Raw genomic sequence first — 17742 nt, forward strand, 5'->3', positions numbered from 1 at the left:
ACACCAGGTAGTTGGGGGTTAGGAAAAACAAAAGAAAACAAAAACTTTTCAGAGTTAGCATAAGTCATATAAAATATATCTGCAAAAAGGCATTAAAATCAACTACCTAAACACATAAGTTTGGTAGGATCTACATGTATATAAATATCACATAAATGGGATATAAGTGCAATGCATACAAATATACTTACAAGTCGGCGTCGAATCAACTTATACAAACACAAAAGTTGTTAGGATTCCAGGGAGTATATACCTTGTTCCTAGGAGAAAGATACTCAGAGAGCCCAAATCTCCCCTCAGCAGACATTTCCACGATCAACTGCAGCTGAGCGTCTTCAACTAATTAGAATAGAGGGGGGATGGTAGCTCAGTCTTCATAAGTAAATGTGAAGTACAATTTAACCTCTACCATCATGGTAGTTGAAGGTCAAATGGAGCAATAGCAGTGATAAATAAAACTGGCCTCCCTTTACGCTTAGCATATAAAAGGTAACAATGCAACGTGACAAGATGGCTACAACAGGTAACCCAGATTGGTAAATTGGCACTTCATAACAGTCAACACACAAACACTCTTATGTCCTGTGAGAACACACAAGCCTTACATGATTTACATGAAAGCAGCACAGGTGGCTCCCCCTCTGCTTTATATTTTGACATACTCAAAGTAAAAGCAAAAACGCAAAGTTATGTGACAGCCTTCACAAAATTTCAATGAATGTGAAGTACTTCAGACAGAAAGAACAGTGATAGTTATAATTGACAGATAGAAATAAAAACCAGTATCAGTCAGCAGCTAGCAAACAGTCACATACAATGCACATGTAATAGAATTACAATTGGCTCTAAATCCACTACAGCAATGCAAAGGAATGGTAGGACATAGCGCACCATATACCTTAACACAGGGAGAGGTATACAGGGAGACTGACCCAGACCCTCGAGACCACAGCTAGCGGGTGCACTGCGTGAACCATGAGCATCTCATACACGTGGAAGGTAGGCAAAGCAACCCAGACACGTGAAACCCTCGTAGGGACTGTGTCTGAGTCAGGGGAGGAGCTGCCGGGGGAGCGCCTACCTCCCCTAAGCTGCATTAACCAGCCGGGTATGCTGGCCTCGTGGTAGCAAATGCATCTGCTGCCAATCCCCAACGTCAGATGATAGGGCCCCAGCTGGTGTAGTAATGGTCCATACAGCAGTGGCTTCTTGTGCGTCTCTGACTACAGAAGCAAGGACTGGCGTGCGCGATTCCCCGTAAGCGAGGAATCGCCTTACCTGACATCTCCAAGCATCCGGTGCAGTCCAGGTCGCAGCCTCGCTGCTAGATAAGCTCAGCCACCACCCACCGAAATCACCAGCACAATTAGTGATGTTGCGGCCTGGCGGAGGAGATGGAGTCGCAGTACATGCGTCTTAATACAGACGCTTGGTACTGCCAACTCAAAAACCCCCCCCCAAAAAATAAATAAAAGCTTAGGACTGCTCTAAGCAGTCCTCCTGTTACAAAAGTGCATCTGGATACTGCTGCACCAAACAACAAAACTGAAGTCCTATGTCTAGGGCCAGGGTATATATGGAGGAGGATTCTGGGAGATGAAGCTTTTACTGTTTGGTGCCTGGTCTTCCAACCATAATATCCCCCATGGTATCCCTGTGGATCCCTATGGATCCCGAAGTAGAAAAAGACAAACAAAATAAAAATGTATTAAATAGTGATCAGATGTATTAACTAGGTCATTCCAATAATCATATACAGATTAGTAATCCAAGGGTAATGCCTGCTATTTTTACTCTCACAGCTGTCAGATGAGAGAGACTTTCACAGATGGAGTTATAAATATAGTTCATTGACATGAATTGTAACACATTATTTTGGTACAATTATACTTATAATGTATGCTGCACAGTGGCAGACTACAAGCAATGAAACAGCCTTTAAATTAAAATTTTGCATCAGATGAAGAACACAACAAATGACAATGCATATTTCTCTGTTTGTTATTAATTGTTCTGAGGATTGTATATAGTCAGTTGTGAAAAGCATACACATCAATCTGGAATAGAGATATGCTGTCGATTATTTGTCCGTCGGCAGAGAATAATTGGATGAGAGTCCCTTGTCCCAATGTGTATGATGAGAAAGATTTCCCTGCATCTGCCGTCAGCCTCAAGATATGAGGCCGATGAGAGTACAGAAAGTAAGTCAGACAGTAGGTGTGGTGATTAATTGATCATTTATACACAGTACTGTATATAGAAAAAAAGAACCTAAAATCTGGGTGAAATACGGTCTAATATAAGTGTTTCGAAGCGGGATAATTGCCTCACTTCATGTAACAGCACATACTGTACATTATCCAGTCATCTATACCATTATTGGTAATACACATCCTGCAGGTAGTAACCCCTGCGATTACCTTGTGTAGGAAGGGAAAGAGAAAATTTAAACTCCTCTGTTCCATTCCACTGTGACTGAGTATGTGCCATAGGCAGTGAATGCTCAGAAAAAGTTACCCAAATGGAGTACTGGGAGGGATAAATTATGACTCCGATGATGAGGTATGGGGGATTGATTCCATTGGTGAGGATTAACCGCACTACCTCTAAGGAGAGATAATGTCTACCTGTATTGTGAATGTGTAAAGGAGAGTGTGGTGTGCGCACAACCGGAGTCCCTGTGGACCAATGCGCGTTTCACCCCTCAGGCTTGGTCATGGACTCGTATGTATCAGTTGGTACATGTCAGATTTTATCAGGAAGTGCTCACTCGCGGCATACCGGCTGCCGGGTCCTCCGGTCAATCATAATAGTGGGCGGGACGCGTGACGTCTGATCACCGGGGCGTATGTCATTATCCTGTGACAGACAGAAGGTAGGATCAATGGATGTGTGTCCTTTCAACAGTGGTCAAGCGTGTGCAGCGTGTTTTAAGCTGTAGCACGTCTTTGACATATGAATATACCCATATACTGTAATACTGTAGTTATCATTATAAGCAAAGAGTCCCTGTCAGGGAGTCTCGTGCATCAGTGGTGATACTGAGAGCGAGCATATTCCTAGCCCAATCATATAACATTCACATTCCTTTACATACAATACTACGAGGTTCAGTATCAGGCTGCTTAGCAACCAGAGTGACGCTACGAGACCTTAAATCACATGTCGTCACTGGGGGAAAGAGAAGGAAAAACAGAGAAGGGGGAAAATAAGAGGAAAAAAGAAAGGTGTTTGAAATCCCTATACTTATGTATTTATTTGCTATTTCTGACGTTGCACATAGAATCATGTTACACTCTACACAGTATCGGATAAATGTTTGTATAATAGGGAATATGCATATGACCCTGAAAGTACAAAAGAGCATAGAGGAAGGTAATGATTCTGACTTTTAGTCTAACAGAAGGGGAAAGCACACCCTATGATGTTATATAATCCTTTGTTTTAAAGCTCTTGAGGTCATCCCCACATACTTCAGTCCGCAAATGCATTCTATGCAATAGATGACTTCAGATGTATTGCAATTGATTACACATCTCTCCCAAATTGTCTTCTACTGTTCGCTTTTTGATCATGTAGGTACATGCTTTACAATTCCTGCATGCATATGACCCTTGGGTCTGCATTGTCTTAGTAGTGGTTCTTTTGAAATTACTCTGTACTATGGAGTCTTTGATGTTCCTGTAACTTCTCCAAATCATCATTGGTTGGCTTGGGAACCTCTATTTAGATCTGTATCCATTCATAGGATTGGCCAGTTTTTATTGACTAGTTTCTTAATGTCCCTCCATTCCTCGCAGAAGTTGCCAACAAAGCGCATGCTACCCACTCCTTTTTATTTTCCTGTTTGATGGAAAAATGAGTCTCTCCCTGTTGGTCTGAGCTGTATGTTGCATTGCTCGTTAGATGGTACAGTGGCTATAGCCCCTATTACGCAGTCTGTGTGAGTTCTTTACTTTTACTTTAAAGGCCCGTTTGTCTGAGCAGTTTCGTCTGAGGCGCAAGGATTCGCCCTTTGGTATATTTTGGACTATAGGCGGAAAATGGGAGCTTGTGCTGTGAAGGGGGCTGTTTGTGGCAGTTCTTTTGCGATATATATCTGTGGTGATTTCTCCACCTATGTCACTCCTGATCTTTAGATCTAAAAATGCCACTTCTGTCCTACTGATATCCATGGTCAGATGTAGATATAGATCATTCAGTTTTTTATGTTGTAGGGTATCTTCTGCGGCATACATTATAAGTATAATTGTACCAAAACAATGCGTTATAAATATAGCTCCTGGACATGAATTATAACTCCATCTGTGAAAGTTTATCTCAACTGACAGCTGTGAGAGTAAAATCAGCAGGCATTACCCTTGGACACTAATCTGTATATGATTATTGGCAGGACCTAGCTAATACTAGGGTCTGATAACTATTTAATACATTTTTATTTTGTTTGTCTCATGTTTTTTAATATTTGTTTTTAATTAGAGTGCCCCCAAACAAAAGTCTTCTTCCTCCTTTCTTCTTTGCACCAGCTATAGACAAGAAAAAAACAACACTGGTGAAGATGAAGGCTTTAGATACAGTATATATGATTGGGACCATATAGGAGAATATACCAATATAAGCGTGTGATATTGATAAACACATTTTTTAAGGGCATGACTATCTCACAAGTGGTCTTATCAGTATTATTCAACTCTAATAAAGATGAGATATACCCTTGGTCAGTTTAATGGAGATCGTCTCTTTGACACCTGAATCATTTTTAATGTTATGCTGAGAGCTCATGCTGACTTATTGCCCATACTGTTTGCTGTGAGATGACTTCTAAGTGCCACAATAAAATTGATTAGAAAATTTGATCAAAGGAAGTTTTCTATTTATATGAGTCAGACAAAATTTAACAGAATAGCTCCCAAAAGTACCGTCAGTGGTGTGCCAAACTACTGGTCTCTAGCCATCTAATATGGAGTAGTGGCATCTCTTTGGGTGAGGAAACCCAGTGCAGCACTTAAGGACTGCACGAGCGAGATAGGGCTACGCCTCCTGATGGGTGATATTTTGGGGGTGTGCCTGTGTGTCTCTTCCCCATTCTCGTCTCGCTGGGGCTTGCCCAGCACTCTGGGAGCTGCTGGGCAGACCCCAGCCTTTCCCAGCAAAGTAGATGCGAGTCATCAATCACAGCTTCAGTGCTACTCTGTGACACCATCCAAGGGGGTGCCATCAAAATAGTAGAGCAGTTCTGCTTTTTTGGTGTCACCCGGTGCGGCCCGCACCCCCCTTGTGACACCACTGGTCAACCTACTGAAATGGCTGCCATCTATATTGAAGAAAAACATTTAATGTGCACCCATTACATGGGTGTAACACTTTGTTAATGAGAGAGTTCAGAAGAGAATAGGCAGACTAGTTCAAGCTGACAGGAAGGAAATTGCAACCTAAAGAGCCACATGTTACCATTATGGTATGCAGAAGAACTAAGAACAGGAAACTGAAGCTAAGGTGGGCATAGGTCCACCATAAATGGACAGTTAAATATTGAAAAGACATCACCTGATCTGACAAATCTGGATTTCTGCTGCAACATACAGATGGTAGGGACAGAATTTGGTATAAACATAAATAATGAATCCATCCTGCTTTAAATCTACAGTTCAGGCTGCTGGTGGTACAATGGCATGGGGAATGTTATCGTGGAACCTTAATACAAAGTGAACATCATTTAAAAACAGATGTGTCCTCATACACCTATACTCAAATCGCCAAGTAACCCCATTTGGCTCGCTACGGAAAATGCAAGTAAGCCACGTCATGCATCCTGCTATGCAGTTTTGTACAGAATGTGCGTCTTAGATAGCATCATGGATACAACTGATAGGCTGTTATTTAATGCACCATAAGTGGACTAAAAATAATGATCTATGTATCTTTCTGAGTAATTCGACTTTGTTTTTCAAACATTAGGATTACCCAGAACTTATGGCCCATCCATTATTTAAATATGTTAGCATGCAAAAATGGATGGGTTAGTTGTAATTGTTGGGCAAATTTATTAAAATAAAGGATGAGCCCTCTTCACATCCCTTCTTGCCAGGCAATTTACGTAAAAAATATATTACCCTATAGGGCAATTCAATTAGCGGCTCAGCCATGATGTACACACAGCTTGTGACCAGCAACAACTTTATTTTTGCAACGTGCCCCATTGAGGTATGCAAGAAAAATAGCAATGTTTGGCCTACCGTAATTGTAACTACTTGAATTGGCTTCTAAATGTGCTTTATGTTATAATTATACTGTTCTTATACGTTGCCGTCTGGGTTACCTCAATATAAACTATCATTTATAGTACTGCATATATAAAGCATATATTATTGTAAAATGCAGTAGCTGTATTTTAGGTACTGGGTTGTTTTTTTTTATATAGCCTGTACACATGAATTCATGTGTAAATGAATCCTTGCCGAGGAGAAATGTCAGATGGGAATGTATTCCCTTGGCAACTGCACTTGTTTACACCTCCTGTGTGTCTGTTTTTCAGTGTTAGAATTTCCTATGTTCATATACCAATGGTAAAGCCATTGTGATGAAGCAGATATTTGGAAATTCAGAGATTATTAGATATTGTGCTTAAATCATAATATTAGACAAATCTTTTGTGCCCTAGTCTCAGGCTTACACGCTTGAATGCTCCACAATTTAATAACACTATAGTGAAAGCTTTCTTGTTTTTAAGAAGAGATGTTTGACTTCATTAAATGAGCTGCACGAGCATAACTCTCCTTTACATTGGCCTAGTCAAATCTTGTGCTGAAGGGTTTGTTCGGTGTAGTCTACCCTCTTTCCTATATTGGCATCTTGAATGCATTAGCTTTATATAAAAGGGCACAGTTTTGAATAGGAGTTACGGCTCCTGTTGCACTAGTGTGAAATATTGCTGGAAAGTGGGATCTTCTCTGTGAACCTTGTCACTTTGCACTTGCTGAAAACAGAACATTGGGTATATCAGACTCCATCCCTACCCTGCTGATTGAGGTGTGAAACTGGCACAGCAGCACATCATTGCTCTAAGTCTAACTGTGACTATAGCTCCTTTAGGGTAAGGGCGTTTAGTAGGCTCTTTATCCATCAAACATCCTGGCTTTTTGAATTGTGTATTATTATTCTGTGCATTTTTATATAAAGAAAAGCACCACTTGTGAACCTAGGGCTACCTTGCTGTTGAATGTATTATATGAGCTGATCATCGTATCAAGATATGTTTACCCTTATACGGTGCAATATACTTCACAGTGAAAATGATTTACAATAAGTCATGTTACACAAATGGGCAACGCTTGCTTCTCTATACAGTAAGAAATATACATTCTGGTAATACTTCTTTTCAAAGAAATCCAATTAAGCATTCTTGTGTTATTCTTTACAATGTTAAATTGTGATAGAAATTACTGCACCAGCTATTCCACTATATATTTTACATGCAACTAATGATTCAGAGATGGACGGATTGGCAGAGCCGCACACAAGCAGCTGTGTAATTCCGTCCACTTCAGATGTGAATGCAGAAGGAGATGTCAGACACCTCCTTGCTGCATTTGCGATCCCAGTACAGATGTCTCAGACTGGGATTACCATCGTAACCATTCTTTGGTCAGGTCGACCGGGATCTGCTCACTTAAGAGGCCAGGAATCTGTGCTCACCGACGCAGACCCTGGCCTCGTCCCTCCCTGAAAGCGGGGACGACACCCCCCCATTTCTGGGAAAGGTGACCAGGCACGCCCTCGCTCTACCCCCCAAATGCCGCAGCATGTCAATCATACCGCGGCTTGGAGGTGGGGAGGGGGGGTATGCAAAAGAGATTGCAGGACCAATTCTGCACATGCGCAAAACGGGTTCTATGCTGGCGCAGACCGTCAACATCAGATGTACATTATTCATCGCATTAACGTACATCTCTGAATCAGGCCCAAAATCTCACGTTCCAAATATCAATAAACAATAAAATACAAGCAGAATTTGGCACTTCATTAAAACAGTTTAATATAATGAAATAAGAATGGAAACTCTGAATGAAATTAATGGATCATATATTAAAATTTTAAATAGAGATTTTAAGAGAACATTTAAAAGTCACCATTTTAACACTTCTATGGCAAATGACCTATATAATTTTTTTTTTTTATCTGTTATTTTGAAGCATTTAGAACAAAATGTGACTATTACGATGCACCAGAAACCTTTTGTTAACAATACAAAGTAGAATTAAATAACCCCACAATTTATTGCCTTCACTCCTTCATTTCATACGTTTTGTGACGGTTTAAAAACATACTGCAAAGAGTAAGTGGAGTAATCTACATTGGTTCACGACATACAGAAACTAAATGACATGTTAACCAGTTAAATGTCTGGTGCTTCAATGTTGTACAAAATGTTTGTGTCTCATTATAAAATATTGGCTGCAAATTCAGTAAAAGATCCACAGATCACGACTTTTCCACAGTAACATCAGATGAGCTACATAGGTCAATTCTTACTGACAGATTTGAAAGACTATAGCGTACAAACAAGTGCAAATACATTCGCTCTAGACAGTCAGTTTGGCAATGTGTGGCAAGCAATATGCTTGGAAATATGGTTTCCTTTCAAAACTTCAAGGATTTTCTGTCTTGTTAATGGCAAGTACGATCAAACCCTAAAAAGAAAAGACAATATAGAAGTAAATCCGTTAAACCCCCGTACACATGTTAAATGGCATGTACTTATCTTGTCAACAATCACAATGTCGACTAGCAGGATGTGGACCCCAGAAGGCAGGCACCATTGGGTGGACAAGTGTGTGAAGCACTTTACATACGTCAGCAGTACAACTTTAGACATTATGAATTACCATCACGTGCACAAATGTACTGCCGGCAGGCATATAATTCATACTTATATCCCTTTTACACCGACTTAAAAATCCCAGGTTGATGTACGTGAATGCGCATCAACCCGAGATTTTTGTCAGTGTAAATGAATCATCTCTGGTAGGTTGCAGATTTAACCATGTGTCATTCCCATGTCACCCTGCAGTGTAAACGGCGTGATCCGGGTCACGGTAACCTGAATCGTGCCACATGCTGTCTGCAAGCGTCTACTGCAAACAGGCCCGGCCAGCGCTCCCCACCCGCCCTCCATGACTCTGGGCCACTGCAGAGAGTGTGGTAAGAGGGAGGTGGAGATACGGGGATGGAGGGGAAGAAGCGCTGCTTATCTGCGCCGGAAGAGCCGAGTCACTGCAGACCAGGCTCCGGTGTGAATGGTGCCGACCTAGGCGTAGCCTGGGTTGATCCAGGTTGGAAACGTATTCCAAATCCCAGGTCAGACCCGGGACTTTGCTATAAAAGTGGTATTACTGACATGACGGTGACAACATGTATCCATATTGTAAATGTAGACAAGAAGTGTATGTCCCTGTTAGATAACAAGTGATATACATCATTGAGATCTGAGGACACAAAAGGATAACAGGCAATTATTTGCATGAATGCATGCATCTATCTACATATACTCGCACACGGTCAATACCCCAAGGCAGTTAAAGCACATCAAACATACACCTTTCAGACTTTAGATACGGGAAATTGCCAGGTCTGTCAACAGGGCAAATTCCTGGGGCTCAGCCGGAACCTGGTAAAGAGCAGGGTCATGGACCCAGGATTTAGTCCCAGGTTGGTTGTTTTCAGACGTTCACGTTGAAAAACCTGGGATTTTGATGTAGCTCTGAAAGGGGTATAAGTTATTGTTTACAAACTGACTACGCGTCTGCATACAGTAATGCAGTGGTTCCCAAACTTTCATGAATTACAGCACCCTAGAGTATCAGCATTTTTTTCATGGCACTCCTAGGCCAAAAGTTTTTTTTATTAAGAAAAATCAGCAAACATTTAATAATTAAATAAATAAAATAAATAAATAAACCGGTCATCCTTAGGTTCAGTTATGTGGTTGTGCTGCTGTTTGTCCACTTTTTGTATAATTGGCAGACGCCAGCCCTGGTTTTGCCTATCACATGGATAATAAGTAATTTAATTTGTTCCTTGACCACCAACCAAGGCACCCCTACAAGTGCCCTGTGGCACCCAGTTTGAGAACCACTGCAGTAATGTATTACCCATGCCATCTTAAATCCTTTATATGGCTGAATATTAGAATTTCTGGGGCAGAAGAAAATGTTCACATTCCAAAATAATCTTAATTCTGCAAATAACTAGAAATAGATGTTCACCATTTAACAAACAGATTTGCAAAATTTACTCTGAAATAGAAGTCTTTAATTTAAGTGCACTGGCTTTAAAGTACCGATATAATTCTCAATTTATTGGCAGGCAGGACAAGCAGATAATGTTTAGAAATGACCGCTGGCATGTTTTTATTATTAACATTTACTTACTGTATAAAACAAAGAAAAACTGTGCTTAACCACCCTTGCTGGGACATCAATTAAACCAAAAATAAAAAGATATTTAATCACAATGCTTCATCAAAAAACAACAATCAAGGTACAGTAATGTTGCAAGTTGTACAAAGAATCACATACAAACAATTCTTTACACAGGGAAACGTATAAACATCCTTAGAATAAAATAGTATTAGTCATCATAAAAGGCTACAGCGGTAGCCGAAACGCATTGCTGCTTTCTCCACTGGGGGTTTGTTTGATCAGCTGCCTCCTACGAATTACATTCAGTGAACTGTACTGTATCGCTACAGGTCCCCCACCACTAACAGCCACAGAGATGGGAGCCGGTATTTGCCACGTCACTACACCGCACTAAGCTGCACCTGGACAGCCAGGCTCATTACCCGGGGCTGCGGGCGGCGTATGCTGCCAGGAATTGAATGTATCGTGTGCACACAGGACTTTTACAGTGAGAAAGACTAAGGTGAATTTACTCATTAAGTCACTCCGCTGATAAACTATTATAAGCTACCTGACGGGCTCTATATGCTGAATTTTACAGCTTTCCTAGTGTAGCCACTACAACTAACAGCTGATCCAATCAAATATATTATGTGGATAGTTTGAAAAGAATTCCAAAGTGAACTGTTTTTTTGTTGGAAAACCTGCAACAAGCTATTTGTATCCAATGTATTGGAGACTTGCCAATAGGACAATTGACAACAACTGCTGTGTCCTCTTGGCTCTCTTAAAGAAACGTTTTTTGCTATATAAATTGCAACAAACATAAGTTACTGTTTTCTAAATTCCAGCTTGCCAATCAGGACAATTGAGAATTTACTTTGATTGTTGTTTTTTACAGATGAAGCATTGTGATTAAATATCTTTTTATTTTTAGTTTAATTGATGTCCCAGCAAGGGTGCTTAAGCACAGTTTTTCTGTATTTTTGATTTCTAGCGAGATTGGAAAATACCTCTTTTCTACTGCTGCAAGATTACCTGATCTTTTCTCTTACTATATTATAGTGCCAACATATTCCATTGCGTTTTACAACTGACCGTGTAATAAATAATATCTGTTAGAAATACATTTTGCACAAACTAAGTTAATGCCTTGTTTTCAGCTTATAGCAGCACATTGTACACAAAGTTCTTGCTGACTACATTTCCATACTGCACATACTGTATGTATACAAAAGTGTTCAGTTTTACCCATCATATAAAATTAAGAGTATGGTATGTACAACAGATTAAAAATGTTGTATTGATGTCCTTTTTCAATGTAAATTTTATACTTAAGTATACCTCATTATAATTTGTACATGTTTATGGTAAGCACAATGTAACTACTGTATGTGGTTTTGTTTATGAATAATTGGAGTAGGCTTTTGGACCTGACCCAAGCAAAAACGGTACAGAATTGTGTATAGGGTCTTTTGCTAGTTAAAAGGTGCAGCATTGTATACCCGTTAACTGAGGTTTATTATATAACAAGTCTTACTGCCATTTAGGTAAGGAATAGTGCTAACAGTAACTGATAAAGGGTTGATGGAGCTGATTTTCGGTCCTTCAACTGAGCAGGTCATGGTTTGTGGGCATAGTACAGCGTTTCCTAAACTGTGCGCATGTGGAACTTACAATTACAGGGGTACCGCGACTGGAAGGTCTAGTCCAGTCCCAAATCAAATGATTTAGGCTGGCCGCACACTGCTTTAACCACAGCTACAGTGCGCAACCATTTACACAGAGCTGCAGGCTGCACTGTGCAGACTCAAGTCGGTTACACGCTAGACAATTTGTAAAATGATTTATTGTTTTCAGACGGAACGGAATGACAAATCGTCCAGTGTGTAAGCACTAGGCACTCTCCTGCAGTATTGTCAGTCAGATCTTCAGATCTACCGTACATGCTGCTCAATCTGAGGATGTGACTGACAACCCCATGCATTTGGATGTGGCGGGGGAACGATATATATATTTTGCGGTCGTTTACCAGATCATGTGGTGTGTACGTACCGCACAACATATCGTTCGTCGCATATACCGTCGGCTGTGTACACAGGTCTTCTAATGTGTACCCAGCTTCAGTTGACAACACCTCTAGCTCCACCCCTTACGTTCTCCTTCTATGTGAGGCTACTACCTCGAGGCCTCCACAGCATGGACAGAGTCAGGCCCCGACAGTGGTGTGGGGAACAGCATGCCGAAGAGATCCTGAGGAGGAGAAGGAAAAGGAAGAGGATGTGGAGCAGTGAACCATTGCAGCCAAACTCAGGAGCAGCAGGATGTACTGGGCGTCCCCCTGGGCTAGAAGAAGGCCCAGCCACCACTGCACCCACCAAGAAGGTGGGTGCAGTAGGGGGCTGTAATCTATGTTCTTTTTTTAGTCATTAATCTAGTTACAGGTATCTGAATATTCATTTGTATGTATATACACACTTTTTGTTAATTTATGTGTAAAACATATTAGCCAAGGTAAATCATTATTCACATAGCTCCCATATTTTTTATTTTTTTTGTGTGTTTTAACTTCCATACTTGAGTGACAGCTCTGAGGGTTTTGATTCAGATTTAGGGGCCTATTTAGCAAACATTGTTTTAATTCAAAAAAAGCTAACTCACGCTGCAGATCGCAGTCCCCATTATTATCAAAGGGGACTACGGTCTGACCCCTATGTACTAGTGTGGCATTGCTGGTACCTAGGGGTGCCGTGGAAAAAGTCTGAGACACTAAGAGTGCCATGAACATGAATGTTTGGGAACCACTGGTATAGTCGATATATGTATATAGTACATAAGGTTTGTACAAGTCTACGGATAAATAAAAAAAGAATTCCTACTACTTATGTTATTCTAGATTTACCTAAATTACTGTTGTCACCAGTGTGAGGAGTTATTCTGATGAACCTGTAAATAAGAGAGACAGACAGTATGAGGAACAAATCACCAACCACTTTCATCATTCTGTAACTTCTTGTGAGGTCTATACACCAAATGCTGAGAAAGCTTGCTGCATGTTATCACAACAGGATATGGTAAATTCAGATTCCATACATTTATCATATAATAACCAAAATCTTAAACACAAAATGTCTACAAACTTTCATTTAACTCTCAAATTAGCTAATAAGCTTACCACTGCATTGCTTTAGTGCCCAAAATCATTACAAGGAACATTTTTAATTATCTTCCAGCCAGACATCATTTAAATATATATATATAAATAAATAAAACAATGGTAGTCCGGCACTCAAATACAAATAGAACTGTGGAGGGCTCAGGTGCCGTGACCCAAAAAATGTAGAGCTAAGGCAACAGATGAGAGGCACTCAGAGACTCAATAATCCAAAAGACCTGTTGCGCCACATTGTTTAGTGTGTACCCAACCATTAAGAGGTGTGGAAGTATGAGTGATAACTGCTATGTTATAAAGTTCATACTGCTGTGTAAAAGAGGCTATTTTGCATCTGCAAGATAAAGAGATATTTGGGTCAATTCAATTAGATGCAAGACATTCTCACTACGAACTCGCACAGCGACTTTCATTAGCAACTCAATTCCAAACTCACGTTTTTATATGCGTACCCTCCTGAGCAGGTGAAAATGTTGGAAAAATCTTTGTATTCAGTGCAGAACCTCTGGTACACCCCTCCTAATAAATAATCATGCACTTGGAGGGTTTAACTATAATCTGGCCAATAAATACATGTCAGTTTTCAGGTGAATTTCTCTAAAAAGCTCAATAATGGATTAAATTATGTGGGACAGGTATGTAGGGATGTTGTATTAATGGGAAAAGTTTTTTTTTTTTTGAACTTGTAGATGAGAGGTAAAAGTGTTTGTTCAAACTTTATACAAACTTACATGAAAACATTAAAAAAATTACTATACAGACAAGTCTCTGTACCCCAAAATACTGGAAAGACTTTAATTTGCCAAAAACACTTGTCTGCTATAATTTTTACATCAGTAATAAAAATCAGCTATTTGACACATTTAAAAACCTCCAGTACTTTCCTTATGGCCACTAACAGCCTTTTAAGTGGTCCTGGAGAGGTGGTGGAACTTATCTCTCCCGCCGCATACTCCCCAGCCCCCCGCCACGCTAGTCTAACAGGAGAAAAACAAGTGTGAAAACTGTTCTTTACACATAAAAAACGGCAAAGTGAATGGCTGGGGGCCGCCTAGGCCCCCAGAAGCTTTGGGGGCTATGCCATCAGCTGAGACTACAATGTTAGACCACTTAAAAAGAAAACTATACCATCAGTGTTATTTGTATTCCGTGCCTCTGAGTTTTTTTATGGGGTCCCCACAAACTAGTCAGTTATTTGGATGCCTAATGTTTTTTTGCAACTCCTATGTATTGCCTTCGCTTGATTCTTTCCTTACCTATATGCTGGTTTCTCTGAAGAAATTGAGACTCCCTAGGCAGACAGTGACTGACTCTGTCTGTGGGACTTCTGTGCAGGGACTTGGTGGAAGCGGAACTCGGCCTGATTCAGACCCGCTCGTGAGCGCTGAGCGCTCGCAAGCGGGTCGATGTTGGCCCAGTGCGCACGAAGGACCCGGCTCCATCGTGCGCATGCGCGAGACCCGGATAGCGACGGGCAAGCCGTCGCTATGGGTCTCGCTACAAAGGGGGAGTGCTGTCGATGGTGAGTGACAGCACGCCCCCTTTGGTGGGCATGCTGGGGGCGTGGCTGGCCAGACGGAGGCGTTCCCATGGGAACGTCTAACGTCTGGGGCCGGCCCCACTGTCATCACAAGTGATGTCAGTGGGAGTGCTTTCGGCTCTGATAGAGCCAAAAGCAATCTAGGGCTTGCGGCAACGAGACCCTACCACAAGGGTCTCGTCGCAAGCCCGATGGTCGCGATGGTCTTGACCATCGCGACCATCTTCCTGGCCGCTCGCTATAGCTGTGGGTGGTCACCCGCAGCTATGCGAGCGACCTGGAGGCACCTCTAAAAAAAAAAGAGAAGGACGGCCCTGATGCAGAGCGAGCGCTCTGTCATAGCGTCCGGCTCTGAATCAGGGTCACAGTTCCACCCTGTTCCTGCCCACTTTAACCCCTGGTTGCAGATGTAAGTGCCCTACTGGCCATATATACGGACAACATAACTTTTCCACAGCACAGGGTAACATTGTCTTGGTGTTCATTTTTTTTTCTTCACAAAAGTGACCCTGTTGCTCATGCCGATGACTAAGTACCTGCCTGATTTGTATTGCTGGGATCATAGACTCGCCACCTGTTGGGAGTTTGTGAGCTCATAGATGTGGATCAGTTAGTGACGTCACGCACAAGTGCGACAATGTCACTTCTGTAAAATTAAATTAATGTAAATTAGTTATTCTTTTCTGGTCACAGTGGCTGAGGAGGAAGACTGTGTCTCGTTCTCTGCAATTTTAAGGTATATGTGTAGTATGATGCCCACTTGTCCTCCGCAGCCTAGTGGTTACAAAGTGTACTTTAGACCAGTGGTTCTCAAACTCGGTCCTCAGGACCCCACACAGTTCACTTTTTGCAGGTCACCCAGCAGGTGCACAGGTGTATTCATTACTCACTAACACATTTTAAAAGATCTACAGGTGCAGCTAACTATTTACTAGTAATTATGTGAGGAGACCTGCAAAACATGCAGTGTTTGGGGTCCTGAGGACCGAGTTTGAGAACCTGTGCTTTAGACATATTAAAATACGAAGTTTTAAAAATGAATGTTAGTACAAATATGCTGCGTGTGTCATATTTAACAAAAAAACAATGAACATAATTTATTAATTTGAAATAACATAAAAAAATCAGATATTTCTATAACATATACACAAGACTAACCTGAAGATATCCTTTCAGATTGCTAGGCGTTTTAAAATCCCCCTTCAAGATCTATAAAAACAATATTAATCATTAGAATGTGTTACAGTGCCTATTATCTATAAATATTGCAATTGTATCTAATGTGGAACAATAAAGATTTTTTTTTATGTATTTTTGTACTTTAAATAATTTTGGCTACAAGTGAAAATCAGAGGATTTCTCTGTGTGTTTAGGGTCAACAAGGCACAAAGAAAAATAGATGTACTGTAAGTTTTGATCAGACCATAAATTTCAAATGTTAATGGTTGCAAATATCTCAAAATGTAACTATTACCCAACATATATTCTTACTTACTCTGTGTGTGTTGTTGACAACTATGGCATCTGGATTACCATATCTGGGTGGGTTTGCAAAAGGATCATATCCCAGTCTGGCGAGCATCGGGGCTATACGAGGCATGTCATCTACAATATCTGCAGGAAGTTTTCCCACCCACTTAGACAAGGCCTCAAGATTCACAGGTTTCATTACTTGGTCCGTTGATTTTTCAGTTCTAGAAAAGTAAAGTAATCCATTATTATTGAAGGGAATTAAAAGGCGATACTAATGTATAACGCCACATTATACTTTGAAGACTGCAAAAGCTCTAATGACTGTTAATCTTGTAACAATGCGCATAGTTTGGATTTAATTTTTAAACATAAAGTCAAAGAAAATGTTAATATGCTTGGGCTGCAACCATGGCTAAAATAAGAGGTAGTGTATACCTGTGAGTGGTAAAAGCAAAAAGTTAAAGTGAGCAGGATGCAGACTATTAATTAGATGTAGGGTGCAATTAGATAATAGGGTTGACACTAGTAAATTCTTCAAATAGGTTATTGATCAATAAGGCATCCAATTTACCAGATATAGCCAAGTCTTGTAAGTAGCGATATTATACAAGGCAAATTTCATACTGTGACTTCTGCCTGCCCCCATCACAACAACAACAAACATCCCAGCCTGCCCTCAGTTAGGACCTGATTTAGAGATGTAATGCTGGGTACACACTGGCCGATATATCGGCCGTTCAAATGAACGGATGATATATCGTTGGCGCGTCGGCGGGTACCATCGGTATGTCTGAACTGCGTAGTTCACAGACATATCGCATCGGCTGTGCGGCACAGCCGATAGCAGATATATCTGCAGGTATATCAAAACATCATGCTGTGTCAGCCGCCCGCCTGTACACTTGTTTTAGAGGCCGCTGGTGACAGAAATCACAACTGGGTGGGCACATGTAAAATGCCGGAAGGCCGATCAGTCATCCTAGTGTGTACCCAGCTTAAGCAAACCCGATGGCTTAGGTACATCTCTGATGGTGTGAGATCTGCCCATAAGCAAATCTCATTCTGCGAGATTGCAAGCAGTGCCCACAAGCCACAGCATGATTGACATTCTGCGGCCATTTGGGGGCGGGGAAAAGACGGTGACGGCCAGTGTCCCA

At 41.0% G+C, this 17742-nt stretch overlaps 1 protein-coding gene across 2 annotated transcripts in view; it reads right to left on the reverse strand.

The window, feature by feature from the left end:
• Window positions 1–8040: 8040 nt before the first annotated feature.
• The window catches only part of TPST2 (tyrosylprotein sulfotransferase 2), a 62154-nt gene continuing 52452 nt past the window's right edge, over window positions 8041–17742 (reverse strand). For both annotated transcript variants that reach the window (XM_088467911.1, XM_088467910.1), the window contains 4 exons: window positions 16608–16806; window positions 16271–16321; window positions 13303–13346; window positions 8041–8690 (listed from right to left, as the gene is read on the reverse strand). In XM_088467911.1, the coding sequence (XP_088324037.1) occupies window positions 13317–13346; window positions 16271–16321; window positions 16608–16806 (280 nt within the window). In that variant the 3' untranslated portion in view covers window positions 8041–8690; window positions 13303–13316. The remainder of the gene's footprint in view (window positions 8691–13302; window positions 13347–16270; window positions 16322–16607; window positions 16807–17742) is intronic.

Source organism: Taudactylus pleione, unplaced genomic scaffold (assembly GCF_031769625.1).
Source record: "Taudactylus pleione unplaced genomic scaffold, aTauple2 ptg000078l, whole genome shotgun sequence".
In the NCBI taxonomy this organism is placed as follows: domain Eukaryota; kingdom Metazoa; phylum Chordata; class Amphibia; order Anura; family Myobatrachidae; genus Taudactylus; species Taudactylus pleione.